Below are 16,186 nucleotides of genomic sequence, written 5' to 3'. Positions count from 1 at the left end.
GGACAGACAAGGAATAAATAATATTGTAAAAGATCATAGGATGGTGTCATTCATGAAACACTAAGGAAGGTGCCCTTTGGTAATGCTTTTCATAACATGTCTAGCTACTTTTCATTTATTTGTGGCACTGCTTCACAATAAGATGAATCACCAGAAAAAAATGAAGAGAAAATATTTAAAAATACAAGAGTAGATTTTTGGAATTAAGTACAATAGATAAAAACATACCCTATTGAACTGCTATGAAAGTTTTTTAAATGTTTGCCTTTAGTTTCTGTATGTATCTCCTCTTTGAGCAGGAATAGTTCACAGATTGGCACCAATTTACAGATTCCACTTTGAGTAGCACTGATCTAGAGAAAAAGCTTTTGAAATGACCATGAGAATGAAAGGAGAGGGCACATTTTCAGCAAAGTATTGTGTTATATTTTATGATTCATTTTCACTTAACTCATAGAAAGATGGCATATAAGCCTGAATGCCAGTGCATTTTTAATATAATAGTTCCTTTCCAGGGCTAGAATAGGTCAAAAGCCAAATTAGTATTTAATTCTTGTTTGTTGAACAAAGAGCCAGAGCATAAGAGAGTAAAAAAATGTCAAGTGTGGGAGTGCATGCTAGAGCCCCAGTTACTTGAGGAGTGTGGTTGGAGAATTGCCACTTGGTTCACTAGTTTGAGACCAGTCTGGAAAACACCGGGAGGCCCCATCTAAGAAAAAGTAAGAGAAAGAGGAAAAAAATGGGAGGGGGGGGGAGGAAAGTAAATAACCTTTAGGGATATAGTTCAAGGCCAGAACTAGTAGAGGTAGGACAGAGTAGTAGAGGTAGGAACTCTTCAGTCAGGTCACTGAGATTGGAAACACAGCTATGTCACACACAAACCTTGTGAGACCTTTATGCTTTCTAAGGTCCCAAGTCTTGATTTTTATGATGGAGATAATTGATCTAACCTATAGAAATGTATAAAAAGATTAATACAATGCTACATATAGTATGTATCACCCAGCAAGCTCTCTGTCAATTGATATTAAAACCATCCCATTATAAGCTATATCCCTACAGCAACCTACATGCTTAGGGTTTTGAAACACGAACAACTTTCAAATTACTAGACTTTGTACCCAGTCATCATCATTGTGTTCTCACAATCTTCCTCTGGACAGATAACAACAAAATCAATTCATTTACAACTTACAGTCACTTTCAGTGGGGGTTCCCTTAGATTATCTCTAAATTACCTGGAGTTTCAGATGTTTCCAAATGTTAGTCATACATTTAGAGGCAATCTCATTATAGCCACAGACCTGATAGATCAATATCTTCATGATAGCAAAGCTTCTGTTTAATTCTCTGAAAACAACTTTATTTACCTTTATTTCAAGTCCACAGGGAGATTCTCATAAATTGCACATTCTCACATCTGCTAGCAAATCAATCCATATTAAAAGCAAATTATAATTAGAATAATTCCCCAGGAATAAAGAATCAGAACAAGAAAGGTTGTAATGTTTTTGATAGCTAGAGTCAAGTTAGGATAACATGGTGCCTCTGCCGTAGAGATTACAACAAGGCTATAGACCTATCAACGTTCTCTCAATTTCTAGATGTCTTAAATTATCAGTAAAAACTGCTTCTGCTTCTGAATATCTATCATACAATTAATGTTTCAAATTTATTACATGTAAATAACTTTGCAGACAGTCATTTTCTGAAAATATTCCTTAGTCCTACAAATTAAAAAATATCAAAAATTCATAATTTTGAACATTCATTTGAAATTTATTTTTTCAGATTATACAGGAAGTTATGAAAAAAATATTTTTATCTTAGCATCATTTAATGACAGCCACAAAACACTTATCTTACAAAAATGAACTATAGAAGTATACTACGATAGCAATGTTTGTTGAGTATGCTGGTTAAGAAGTAATTGTGTTAGGATGTGGAAAAGCATGTCTGTGATAGCTTTTGTTAATTAATGTAATTATGTTTGCAGGAAATTGTTCAAGAACATTTCTTTATGTAAGCCTGGCCCCGGTAATGTTGCTTAGGTCAGTGTCTGTCTGGTTTATCTTCAGCATAAATGCCACCTCCGTAAATTAAACCTGTCAAGTGACAGCTTTGCCATAGCATGCATAACCAACCTTTAAATTTTATTTATGTTCCATTCCCTTTATCCAGACAGATTAAATTCTCCTTTCCTAAGTTATTTTTGCCTTAGTTCAGACTGCGGCATAATTCAACATGTTCTAGACAATCACATGGAAACCATGGCCCTACTAATTTCCAGTTCCCAGATGATTTTTATTCAGACTACTTAACACCAATAGAGACTTTCTTTCTGAAAATTTAGGAAGAGTTTTCTCAAACTATCTTCCCTCAGGAACCAGTATGTGAATCACTCATAATGATATGCTATGAAAATTCTATGAATTATGGGTTCTTAAGAAGTCCCAGGCTGGGGATGTGGCTCAAGCGGTAGCGCGCTCGCCTGGCATGCGTGCGGCCTGGGTTTGATCCTCAGCACCACATACCAACAAAGATGTTGTGTCCGCCGAGAACTAAAAAATAAATATTAAAAAAAAAAAAAGAAGTACCTTGCTTAGTCCCGAAGAAATGATCTTTCCAGTATGCAAACTGATAATAGATATTTTCTTGACTAATCTGTCAATATGCATGTTGAACTCTCACAGAAGTAAATACTGTAATTGGCAGAATTACTAGGGTGAAAACACATTCTCACCTAATTCAAAGACTTATATTTAAATTGATTAGAATTAGGCAATCAAAAGTAAAGGAAAAGAAAATGGAAATACAGATTAATTTTTAAAATTATTTCTTAAAATAGACAATATTTTTTAAATTCTTCAAAACTGGCTTAATTTTATAGAGCAAACATTACCTCTAATGGTTTGATTTGATGACTTAATGAGATGTTTACTCCTAAATCATCTGGATTCATTTATAGATATTGATAGGACCCTCCTATATATGAATATATATAAAACACAATAGCTCACACTTGGCTATTGACCTTATATTTTGATCATAGGCTAGATTCCTTGAGAGGCTTATTGTGATAAACTTGATTGCTCATTGTATCTAAAATTCCTGCAGAAATTATAACAAAGCCCTGTTGTTGTATTCTATTAGTCATAAAAAACCTAGTTAAGAGACTCTTGATAAGTAACTGTCTTAAAGGAAGGAATTAGGTTACTTTTTAAAATGTAGCATATTTTACTTTTGAACCATGAACACATAAATTATGTGTTCACAGAAATTTAACCATACTTCACATTTTTTTCACCTTTTTAAAATAATCACAAAAGATTGATTATGGATATAAAATAGGCTGTTCTAAAACAACAAAAAGAAAATAAACTTTAACAATGTTGACAGTAGACATGGCTATAGATCTGGATTTTTAAAACACTTAAACACTCCAGGCACTAGTATCCAGACTCCTACTGGGTTATGGCTCATTGGAGTATTTACCTCTACTAATTATATTTGGTATATCATTATGCTTTGCAAATTAGTATCTTTTTCTGGTTGATATTGCCACATTTGATCTATCATTGCAGTGGTAATACTCTTGCTATATTAAGTGTTCTTTATCAGACTCGGTCTCAATCAATCTGACACTGGAACAAATTAAATCTTCCATTCCTTTCACATACTTAGTGTAAATGAAACCCATACTTACAGGCTATATGCTGTCCTTTTAAGATTTTTCTATTCTCTATCATAATAATAATAATTCTTAATAATAATAATAATAATAATAATTCTTAATAATAATAATTCTTAATAATTCTTCTCTTCTGCAGTCTTTCATCTCCCATAAGTATCTTTTTTTTCCCCATCAATACTAGGAATTGACCCTAGGGCATTGTACATGCCAGGCAAATATTCTATCACTAAGATATCTACAGGCCTTTTTACTTTACTATGAGACAGGATCTCACTAATGTTGTCCAGGCTGGCCTGGAAACTTCAATCCTCCTGTCTCTACCTCTCAAGTTGCTAGGATTCCAGGCATAAGATCCCAGCAGGGTCTTACTTATAATATGCTTCTAATTTTGCTTATCTTCCAGGTATTGGCTTTCATATTTTGAATATGCTGATGAAAAGTCGTGCCTACCATAATAAGATCAAAGACACATGCTTTAAGAGAATTAACTTCCAGTAGAACATCACTTTGAGCAGGAGAGAAATCTTCCATTTTAGAGCCTCTTCTGAAATTTAGAGTAGTCACTGGCTTTCAGAGGTACTTTCTTACTCCTTGATGTCTAGACCACTATTGCAAATATATTAGAGTTCCTCTGCAAATAAGCACAGGTGCTAATGCTCTATAAAGGTTAGTTAGTCGTAGAACAAGGGACCTCCTGATCATTGTTGGGATAGGTTACAGTCCTCTGAAAATCAACAGCTTGAAACAGTTGAACTGAGTGTAGCATACACCCTCAGCATAGCAGTGTGGTTTTTAACCAGTGGCATAGAACACTTATGACAGTTGGCAGAGAGGCAGACCCATGACTATTCTAAAAGAATTTAGTACAATGGTTAGTAAATCTACACTTAAATCTTGTTTAAAATGTGTTCTTATTCTCAATAGTAAAAGCCTCTATTTTTCATCTTTAAATGATATCCTCTTCAAATTAGGACAGTGTGGTACCTCATCTGATAGACTAGACTCCCTATTAATTAATCCACTTGAGAGTTTGAGTCCAGATTTTAAAGCTCAAAGATTACAGATAACTGAATGCTTCATGTCAGCACTGCTGTGGTAATTACAGGATCTGTGGAGCACAAGGATCACAACTTGTGTCACTAATCTACAAGAAAACTAGTTAACACTGATTTAATTTGCTTATCATTAGCTAAATTTATATCTTATCCCACCAAATTTCTTTTCTGAAAAAGTCACTATATTGAAAAAGTTTCACTATTCCAATTAGTATAACTTCTCTGACCAACTTTTGGAGTAAGAGTGGCTAACAGAATATGTAATTTTTTTTTAACTACCATATCATATGTTGTTCAAGCTTTTCATTTATTATGATATTAACTCTGCCCACAATATATCACCAATATCTTCTCCCACTATAAAATGCATATTTACACAAGTTATTTGCCATATGAGTTTTTAATTTTTTATAAATGGAATAATTCTTTTTCTAACTTGAGTACCCCGTTCTGCTTCGTTACCATCCCAAGACTCTTTTTTTTAATTAATATATTATTAGTACTTAAAAATCTTGAAATCTACTCCTTTTATGTTCATTTGTGAAAGGACATTATGTCTCAAGCTCTCTAGCTTTCCTTGACTTAAAGGGATTCCTAGGCAAGCAACTTCTTCTTAAAATGAGGATGAGTAGACATTTATTTCTTTAAAAGTCTGACCTGCTTCTTGTTTTCAAAAGATCTTACTTTGCTTATGGAGTACATGTTTTTAAGAAGGTTGAATAACCATGCAAGTAGTGTCTCTAAATAGAAATTCTAATAAATCTTAAGATGCTACAGTACACTGACCCAGGACACAATTTGATCCCTAAAGCCTTCTCCAATCTAATACTTGGGGAAAACAGCAAACAAAAGGCCTCAGTATTAGAAAACTTAGTTCTTCAAAGCAGGTGAAGGTCTTGTTTATTCCTTCCAGAAAGCAGAGGAGAATGGGTTTGCAGGTTATAAATGACAGTATATTCTTGTATACCACATAACAACTGCGATAAGGCTTTGTTTCTTTTAGGGTCCTAAATTCAGAAGATATTGAAATCCAAAGGACTGTAACAAAAAGGAAAGCTTGGATTTTGACGCAAAGAATCACATCAGTCCTTGACTGAGGATTCTTAGTTGTTAAAAACGCTTCCTTTTAGTAGGGGCTAACCTTTCATTATCTATAACAACACATCAAGTAAGCAACAGTACAAAGGATGCATGTGATTTCGAAATGCCACAACTGAGCCAACTGTAGTTGCCCTCGGACCTTGTAGGAAGAAGTAACCAAAAAAAAAAAAAAAAAAAGTATATATATAGAGAGAGAGAGCGAGAGCCCAGGGCTTTATTGGCATCAAAAGAAACAGTCCCCTGCGTTGGACTGGGTAGTTTCGTGAAGATAAGTTTCTCCTCCCCCACCCCGCCCCCTTGAAAGTGCCTCTGGCGACAACAATTCTTCCGGAACATGCCTAGGGCCGTGGCATTCGGGCTGTTGAGTCACTGGGTACAGCGGTCATGCGACATAAATATTATGTGATGACGGACATCCTAGGAGCGCAGGTGCCAAGGTAAACCTTTGGCAAATATGACTGTGGTTGTGACTTAGACCCAGAGGAAAGCAGGGTTGAGACTTGAAACGCGACTGCAACCTACAGAAACAGTATTTTAAGTTTGAGGCAAACTTCAAGCCTCCCATGTGACACTCCTAGCTGGTTTTAATGATGAGAAACAGGGCTGTCTCGTGATTCCTCGTAATTGCGTGGTTGGAATCTTCCCTTGCCGGGTCCCTACACTTCACCAAGCTTCCAGCATCCTCCAAGTTTCTCCCCTTCCCTTTCCCTCCCCCGCGAAGAGGATGCTCGGGTTCCAGCATTTCGCCATTCATCAACCGGCTCACACCGGTGGCGGCCGCCGTGAGGTGACGTCCACGGCGGGGGCGGGCTCTCGCCCCCGCTTGTCCGCTCAAGGCCCAGGATCCCGGGCCGTGATTGGTGGCCGGGGGTGCGCACGTAGCTCCGGCTATAAAAAGAAGGGCTTGTGACGCAAGGGCGCCTCGGCTCGCGTATTGGCTCCTGCGGCTGCGGGCCGGCTAGGCGACGCGCTCTCCTCGGAGCCGCTCACTGCATGGTAGTCTGGTGCGCCCGCCGCCGCCTGCACCGCCACCGCCGCCGCCGCCCCGCGACGACCACCGCCACCCCCTGCCCTGCAGCCGCCGCCACCGCCGCCGCTTGTATCGCCGCCGCCTCGGGACCGGCTGTATGATTAGGCCACAATCTTCAATGAGTAAACATATTCCTGTGAGTAGTCGTCACGCCGGCGCCTCCGGGACTGGGAATCTGCGAGCGTCCCCCCCCATCCCGCCTTTGCCTTTGTTCAGGGCCCTAACTTAGCTCCCCGCGATCCCAGGCCGTGGCCGGGTTGGTCCCGAGTGAGCTGGCGGGTTACGATCCCGTGGTCGGCCGGTAACGACCGGCTACTGGGAAGCCAACGCCAGGCCCGTGGGGCTGCGGTATGGCGGTTGGCCGCCTGAAGCATCGACTTCCACGTCCCCGCCGAGCGCCGGGCTGTTGGGACCTTGCGGCCCCACCAGCGCGGCGGGCGGAGGCAGTTTCGACTGCCGCAGCGGGACGGGCGGGGTGGCACAAAAGCCGTTTTGTGACCGCCGCCCGTGCCCTCGGCCCTGGGGCCTGGCCCGCCGGGTTCAGGCTCAGTGGGTTCCGTGGCTCCCGGGGTCCCTTTGTTAAGCTTAAGGAGAGTGGCCGCACTCTAGCGGGAGACGTGGCCCGGGGTGGGGCGAGGGCTGCGCGTGTCACTGCGGAGCCGGATACCGGGAGGGCGCGGTGGCGGCGGGGTCGCCACCAGATCCGGGCCGGAGTGGGGTAGGCGGGGCGGCCCAGCGCGGCTGGTAACGGTCTCGGCCCAGAGCTGTCGGGGGCTGGCGCGGGACAGGAGTGTGGTGCAGCCACTCCCATGCTGCGAGGCCGGGACCGGAGCCTCAGACAAAATGGCCTCGGCGCCCGCGCCTTCAGTCAGGCGCGGCGCGAACCCGTGATTGCGGCGCGGAGAAGGGGCGAGGCGAGCGGGCGGGCCCGGGCGCGCACCGCCGCGTGCGTCGAGTGGCGGCCATCAGGGGCATTCCGGGAGCTTCCCTGCTTCCCGGGCCCAGCTCAGTTAGGTGAGGACACCGGCGCCCCGCCCCGCCCTGCCTTCTCCGGTCTCCACCTGGTAATTCGAGCTGTTCCGGATTTAACGTCCCACCCTCAGGCCCTGGATAATTGGAACAAGTCGAGTCTTGCCCTTTCTCTGGGCCACTCGTCAAGATAAATGACCTGGGTCTGAGCACTTTGGAAAGTGCCAGGGCTACTGAAGCGAAGGCGCCCCGGGCTGGGCACCAGCACGCATTTTTCCTGCCAATCTTGAAAGGGCCCTGGATGGCGCCTTTTAATCGGATACTACTTAGAATTGTTCTTGAAGTCCTTGCTTGTAATGTGTGGGTGACTCCTTTTGGCTTGTGGCAACAGTAGCCAACCAGAGCCAGAATTCTAAAGTTTATATTCTGTCGACGGAACTTGCTACAATTCCAAGAGTATTAAGTGTTTATACTGTAGTTGGAATCCTCGATCGGCTTGAGATCCAGATTCGTGAGAGTGCTTCCTGTTATTCTCTTTATGTGTGTTTTGTCTGATGCTAGTTGAAAACCCGAAAAGTAGATTCAAAAGTAAGTGGCATTTTATACACGCTTTATTAGGTGTGATACCTGAAACCTAAGAACATAGTCTCAACGAATTTTTTGGCAAAGCGGTTGGTTCTATAGATTGACTTGATTCTGCAATCTGATAAACTGACTTAAGCTTCTATACAAAAACTGCTCTCTTCTCCCTCATGTATATTAGATTGAGTGCAACTGAAATGTGGAAGGATATCCCTTTGTTTCTGAACTGACTATCATGGAGAGGTTTTTAGGTTTTTTGGTTTGTTTGATTTCCCTGTGAGGAGGAAATTGAGAATAGGGGGATGTCTTGGACTGAATAGAAAGATGACCGTGGTCACCCTGCTTTAATTGAAGTGTCCCCCCAGCCACTGGGTGGCTCCACAGTAAGAATAACTAGTACAGGAAATGAATTCTATATTGTTTTTCCCACTTTCTTTGAAACTACTTAAAAGCTTTACAGAGGTCTTTAATTCATTGTGTATTATCTGAAAAGTGCCAGAATGCTCCTATTATATCTAATTTAGGACTTAAGGTGAAATTAGATTACTACAGTCTGTGTTCATTGTAATGGTGATGTCTTCCTTGGTAATTTAGACAATTTTTTCTTAACCCAGCTGGCAAATACGTGAAGTAACCTCCAAAGACTTATTAGAACAGTCTTGGACTAGGCATGGTGATATACACCTGTGATCTCAGGGACTCTTGAACCTGAGGCAGGAGGATGGCAAATTCAAGACTAGTTTGAGCAAATTAGCAAGATCCTAAAGGGCTGGGGTAATCTAGCTTAGAGGTAGAGCATCCCTGGGTTAACAAACAAAACTTTGGGAATTTTTAATAAACCCAACTCCTTGTGCTAAATCCTTTGTTTTAACAGAAAAATAAACTAGTTGTTTAACTTGTTCTTTTTTGTGATCACATGAATTCTTTGAAATTTAGCTGTAGTAAAGAAACTAGCACGGGCTCTATTTAAAGGTATAACTGAGTATGGAAGTAGACACTTCCATTTAGTTTTAAGCCTTTTAAATATTTCAATTTAAGCATGGAAAGCTAATTTGAGCCATTTTTGTTATTGTTACAAGGTTTTGTTGAGGTAAATTACTCTTTAATACATTTTGTTTTGGGTCAGTAGCTCTCATTTAGAGCTCTTGTTAGCTTGTTATTAACATTTTCCTTATTCCATTCTTTACTTCCAAGTACACAATCTGCTTGGAAATAAACTAACATTAACATTATGTACATATTAAACTAACATTATGTACATATTCTGAAAATATCCTGTTGAGTATTCATTTAATTTTGATACTGGTATAAACCTGATTTAAAAGAGAACTTTTGTGAAAAATAGACATTATCTTGCTTTGAGACCTATGGAAAAACTCTTAAGGTCCTTTCTACCACCCAACCACTGGTACCTACCTCTGAATTAGATTTGAGGTTTAGGCCAGCTAAGGGAAGTTTTGGTTTTAAAATACAAGAAAGTATTAACATTATGGATAGTTTATAAATACAAAAGGAAAACATTTTGTTACTTCACAGTTAACTTCCCAAGAATTATTTTCCTATAATCTGACATATTGTTGACATAATGGAAATGAGAAGTCCATGAGATTGTTAAGATAAAATGAGATAATGTGTGTGGAAAAACTTTGAAAACAAGTCCCCTTTTAAGAGCCAGTTAATTTTCTTCTAGACAGAGTAATGTGAGCTGTGTGTGAACTATCTCATTTTATTTTTACTTCAGTGTATTTTGAAACTTAAAGAGGAAGAAAGGATAGCACAAAAGGAAAATATAGGTGTGACTTCAGATTTTTTTCACATTTAAGAACTAAATCTTCAAGGGCAATTATTGAGAAATAATTACATAAAGAAGTTTTTTTATATTTAGAAAGGTCCATACAATTGACATCTCCCCCTCACCCCTTTCAAAAATATCTTACTAGGGCTGGGGTTGTGGCTCTGTGGTAGAGCGCTCATCTCACATGTATGAGGCACTGGTTTCGATCCTCGGCACCACATTAAAAAAAGTAAATGTATTGTGTACATCTACAACTAAAAAAAAATATTTTTTAAAAAATGTCTTACTAAATGTTAAATACAAATGCAAAAAATGAAAAGCAACCTGTTTTTTTCAGCACATATGTAAGAAGTTGTACATATAGGTCATAACAATTAAAACAGTCATATATTGAGAAATAATTAACAGAAGAATATATATAAAGAAATTTCGCCAAGTATAACTAATGATTTTAAGGAATCTTTGAAATCTAAAGGGTTTATGAGTGCTTGTTTTAGGCTTATTGGTTTACATTTGATTCAATTAATAGTTGTACACTTAAATACTATAAAAGTGAAACATGTTTCTTCTGAATTGGAAAATAACTTTTTCTTTCTTTCTTTCCTTTTCTTTTAAACAGCAGTTCTGTGGTGTTCTTGGTCACACATTTATGGAGTTTCTGAAGGGCAGTGGAGATTACTGCCAGGCACAGCACGACCTCTATGCAGACAAGTGAACTGTAGAAATTCATTACTACTCCACCAAGAAGCCCCCATAAGAGTGGTTAACCTGGACACAGACGTATTGAATTGAAAATCCACCGAGCATTTTACAAGAGTTCTGACCTGGATGGGGTAAACCTCAGTGCACTTCCTTTCTATTGCCTCAGTATTACTGGATTGAAGAATTGCTGCTTCTTGTTAGGAGGTTCATTTCATTTCCCATTACTCCCAACTTCATACTCAAAGCACTGAGAATATCAAGTGGAGTATATTGAAGTAGACTTCAGTTACTTTGCATCATTTCTGTATTCAATTTTTTAAATTCTTTCATAACCCTATTGAGTGTTTTTTAACTAAATTAACATGGCTCGAATGAACCGCCCTGCTCCTGTGGAAGTCACATACAAGAACATGAGATTTCTTATTACACACAATCCAACCAATGCAACCTTAAACAAATTTATAGAGGTAAGATTTAATACATTATGATGTCTTAAATTGATTGTAGTTTAATAGTGGGATTTTTGTCTATTATTTTTTAAGATAAGAGATGGCATACCTATAGTTCCAGTTCCCAGAAATGAAATATCATTAGTTTGGGATAAATTGCTATAAAAATTTTGAGAAAGAATATACTTAATTTAGAACTCATAAATGAATAGTTCTTCAGGTTGGCCTATGTGTAGATAAACCCGGCACAAATGGTATACACCTGTAATTCCAATGATTTGGGAGATTGAGGCAAGAGGATCACAATATAATAGTGTAGTCTTCACTTTTCTTCTAAGTAATTTTATAGGGGAAGGCTGCCATGTTTGGATTTTTTTTTTTTTCATATGTCCTCTTAGCATCATGCTATAAACCATATAGATTGTCTTGGGCCCCACTTGATGCTTAGAAGCTACTGATTCTGCTGCTTTCTGATGACAGTTTTGTGGTCAGTCCTGTTTAATACCTGTCTCAGCATCAGCTTCTTTTTACTAGGAAGGAAGGAATATAATGCTGGTTAATTTATCTAGACATACACATTTTGTTTCATACATATCTATAGGTGTACAAAAACAGCAAGTAGGCCACTCAGATCATAGGAAAATACCACTTGTTTTTGTAATGTTAGGAGAATTATAATGAGTAGTAATGTATTTTAAAAGCTGTGGTGTTAAGTGATAAGGGTATTTTAAAAAACTATTCTTAGGATTTAAGAGTTTTTGCATATACTTTTAAGACTGATTTAGTTCCATGTTAAACATAGATAGGAGGTTCTACTGTTCTTCATGATGTTTTGTTAACCAGCATTCTCAGTGATCAGAAATTATCAAAATGGCAAATGATGAGTAATAGTAATACAATTATGAAGATCTCATTAGGATTTTTTTAAATGTATATTTTATCCAGGAACTTAAGAAGTATGGTGTTACCACAATAGTAAGAGTATGTGAAGCAACCTATGACACTACTCTTGTGGAGAAAGAAGGCATCCATGTTCTTGTAAGTATTAATAGTTCCTGTGTGTTTGAGATAATGTGCTACAAGTTTTATTCAGGTAAACCACAGACCTCAAGAAGCCTAATTTTAAAAGTTGCGTAAGATTTTATGCAATAAAATTTTCAAATATAAAAATTTTATAGGGCTGGGCATGTGGCTCAAGAGGTAGCGCGCTCGCCTGGCATGGGTGCGGCCCGGGTACTATCCTCAGCACCACATACAAACAAAGATGTTGTGTCCACTGATAATTTTTTTAAAAAAATAAAAAATTTTATAATTTTATAATGATTTAGCATTCATTGACAATGGGAGTTAATAAAATATGTGATTAACCTTTAAGATCTAATATATTTAAACATTCTTTTGACTTAGGATTGGCCTTTTGATGATGGTGCACCACCGTCCAACCAAATTGTTGATGACTGGTTAAGTCTTGTAAAAATTAAGTTTCGAGAAGAACCTGGTTGTTGTATTGCTGTTCATTGTGTTGCAGGCCTTGGGAGGTAAGAGCAATTCTTCATTTGGTTCCAGATAAACATCTGTATTGATATATAAAAACACTGGTATTTGCCGGGTATAGTGGGGCACACCTAAAATCTCATTGCTTGAGACTGAGACAGAAGGATCACAAGTTGAAGACCAGCTTGGGCGATTTTTTTTTTTGGGGGGGGGGAAGGAGGGTACTGGGAATTTAATTTAGGGCACTCAAACATTGAGACACATCCCCAGCCCTATTTTATATTTTATTTAGAGACAGGGTCTCACTGAGTTGCTTAGTGCTTCGCCAAGTTGTGGAGACTGGCTTTGAGCTCACCTTCCTTTTGTCTCATCCTCCTGAACAGCTGGGATTACAGACATGTGGCACCATGCCCAGCTCAGTTTTGTTTTGTTTTTTTAATCATGAAGTCAACATGTAACATAGGTGTAACTTAAATATGATGATGGATAATTATACTTCAGGACTTGATTTTGAAATTTTGACTGATTAAAATTCTTAACCTTTCTAGAGCTCCAGTGCTTGTTGCTCTGGCATTGATTGAAGGCGGAATGAAATATGAAGATGCAGTACAATTCATAAGACAGTAAGTTGTGAAATCTCTCTTTATTTCCTTGTTGAAGGTGTCAGTAAGTTTTAAATGTATTATAAATTGCCCTTCTGATTTTTATCATTTTTTAAAGATAATAATATCCCCTTGTTTATAGTCCATGCAGATTCTAATCCAACAGCATCATTTGAATTATTATTTTGCTTTAAATTATTGATTGAATATGCTATTGTTGATACATATTTTATTGAAATATAATTAGATATAGTTAAGAATACATGAGTCTCAACAGCTCAGTTGACAATAGCCAAATAAGTGCTCTAAAACATTCCTTCATGGCTTTTGTAATTGTCTTCCTTGCCTCCAGAAGCAATCTCTATCACTGTAAAATTAGTTTGTCCTTTCCTTCCAGAAAGCGGCGTGGAGCCTTTAACAGCAAGCAACTTTTGTATTTGGAGAAGTATCGTCCTAAAATGCGGCTGCGCTTCAAAGACTCCAATGGTCATAGAAACAACTGTTGCATTCAATAAAACTCGGGCGCCTGATGCTATTGCCTTGGAAGTGGAACTTAAGACGGGACCTAATTTGTCGTACATATTAGCCAACATGTTGGCGTGGTGAATAAGTCTGATGAAGCTTCCATAGGAGTATTGGAAAGCAGTTTTACCAGGCCACAAGCTTGACAGAATTTCAACCTCTATGTTTGGGTTATGATCAACCTGTTTGGACACTTAGCAAAAGATTCTTGCTGTTCACAATTTAAAATGTGCTTATCATTTGTACCAGTTGACCTTTCCTGAAATCATGCGGTATTGAGTTAATGTCTTTAATATTTCCATGCCAGAATCTTACATGAGAAATTTAGAAAGATTAGGTGCCAAAATACCCAGCACAATACTTGTATATTTTTAGTATCATACAAAACCAAAATTCCAGGAACTAAGAACACTCTAGACCTTATGTGATTTATTCCTTCAGTCATTTCAAACATTGTAGGCCCTATAAGATTATTTGCCTGCTCTTTTTATGTTTACATCTCCCACATTCATACCAGTATACATCAGGTTTGCTTTTACCTATTGGGGTTTTTTGTTTTTGTTTGTTTGTTTTTTTTTTTTTTTCCTTTTACCAAGTCTTACAGCAATTATTTTTATTTAATATCTTTCTATAAGTCTTATTTTTTTTGCTGTTATGGGAAACCTCCATTTTGAAAACCTAAGTTTTTACAGAAGCACATGTCTTTAAGTCTCCAGACAAAAAAAAAGCCTTACAGTTAATTTAATGTTTGCACTCTGAGGTGCAACTTAACAGGGAGGGCCTGACAAAAAGAATGGGAGGGGGCTATTAAATATTTTTAGTAAAATGTTGCCTTTGTCTCGTGCAGAACCTGTAGAATATATGCTCTTTAATTTAGTAAATATTTTTTTAAAAGGTAGAGATGCTCTGTTATTGTAGGTAAAACAATCTTAATCATAAAGTTTCTGAAATTCTTGTAATTTTTTTTCATAATTATCAGAAGTTGTTTACCAACTTTTTGTTTGAAGTGTGATTTTTTTTCTTTTATTCCCAACCTCTTGCAAAAAAGAAAAAAGTGGGTTTCTGCTATGAATTGAGCAGACATCTAATATTTTATATGCCTTTTGAGCTATGTAACTTAATATTTGGATACTTGATAATTTTGTTTTATTATGTAATTGATAAAATGGTGATGTGTATTAATGTTAGTTCAACCATATATTTATACTGTCTGGGAATGTGTGGTTATAGTTCTGTGGGAGAAATAATTTGTCAGTGTTCACCAGCTTGTAAAAACTTAGTGCGAGAGCTTAAACATCTAAATAAATAATGAAATGCATTTATCATCACTGAGATTGTTTTGCTTAAAGTTAAAAATTTGTAGTAAACAATGAATTGCACTTCACTTAATACCATTTGTAACATGTGTCCACATTTTTTTTTTGACAAATGAAGGAGTAAATTAAATCAGTATTTTAGTAATCTCAGAGAATTGTTTTTAGGATCCTGAACACTGTTTAATACTAAACACTTTTCATTACAAACTTTTTAAGGGGCAGATAATTTTGAACCAGTTTATGTATTGTGTACTGAGAAGAAACTATGTATAGTAGAGAAAGGCCTTGATTTAAAGTTCACTTCTAATTATTAGTGGTTTTGTGCAGCTTACCTTCCAAGATTCAGTTTTTCTTTTTTGCAAATTCATACCTTTATAAAGATTTTGGAAATTAACTTGAACCCAAGTATTTGGCACATGAGCGCTTAATAAATGTTAAATTTTTTTTCCAATAATCTGAAATACTTCACACATTTAAAGGGACAGATGTCCTTGTCTTTATAAATGCAAACAACTCCATTTGAGTAAAAAGGTGATATTACACTTTGTGTTTTCAAGAATTGTTTGTCTTCATGCCAGTCTAAAACTTAATATGGATATATCCATTTTTTAAATTAGCAAGGGCCAAGGAATAACAGACTTCTCTAGGCCCTGGTTCTTCAAATCTTACATCATCTATGAGTGGGGCAAGTTATTTTACCTGAGTTATTTTGTATACTGTTTAAAAAAAAATACAGCATATTCTAGATGAAAAGATAATTTTTGTGTAGTCTATTACTGAATAATATGTTATCACCACATAGCCCCATAAAACTTCATTTTTGTTGGGAGAAAAGAAGTACCATCATGATTAATGAAAAAACCTGTTAAATTTGA

The 16,186-nt window shown here is 37.7% G+C and overlaps 2 protein-coding genes across 3 annotated transcripts; both read left to right on the top strand.

Annotated features, from left to right (window-relative positions):
* Positions 1-6,758: 6,758 nt before the first annotated feature.
* LOC144366167 (uncharacterized) lies at positions 6,759-11,040 on the top strand. The gene is made up of 2 exons (XM_078019827.1): positions 6,759-7,016; positions 10,846-11,040. Exons 1-2 carry the CDS (start codon positions 6,978-6,980, stop codon positions 10,939-10,941), a joined length of 135 nt encoding a protein of 44 aa, XP_077875953.1. The 5' UTR covers positions 6,759-6,977; the 3' UTR covers positions 10,942-11,040.
* A 220-nt stretch (positions 11,041-11,260) lies between these two features.
* Positions 11,261-15,323, top strand: Ptp4a1 (protein tyrosine phosphatase 4A1). Of its 2 annotated transcripts, none has more exons than XM_078019826.1 (5): positions 11,261-11,395; positions 12,323-12,415; positions 12,785-12,915; positions 13,420-13,494; positions 13,875-15,323. In XM_078019826.1, the coding sequence occupies exons 1-5, from the start codon at positions 11,291-11,293 to the stop codon at positions 14,077-14,079; spliced, it is 609 nt and encodes a 202-aa protein (XP_077875952.1). In that variant the 5' UTR covers positions 11,261-11,290; the 3' UTR covers positions 14,080-15,323. The 2 variants fall into 2 exon arrangements, with proteins under 2 accessions (XP_077875952.1, XP_077875951.1); XM_078019825.1 differs by having other exon boundaries at positions 13,871-15,323.
* Positions 15,324-16,186: the final 863 nt, after the last annotated feature.

Source organism: Ictidomys tridecemlineatus, chromosome 8 (assembly GCF_052094955.1).
Source record: "Ictidomys tridecemlineatus isolate mIctTri1 chromosome 8, mIctTri1.hap1, whole genome shotgun sequence".
Taxonomy (NCBI): Eukaryota; Metazoa; Chordata; class Mammalia; order Rodentia; family Sciuridae; genus Ictidomys; species Ictidomys tridecemlineatus.
The sequence above is the reverse complement of the archived record's forward strand: the minus strand, read 5'-3'. Positions and strand labels throughout refer to the sequence as shown.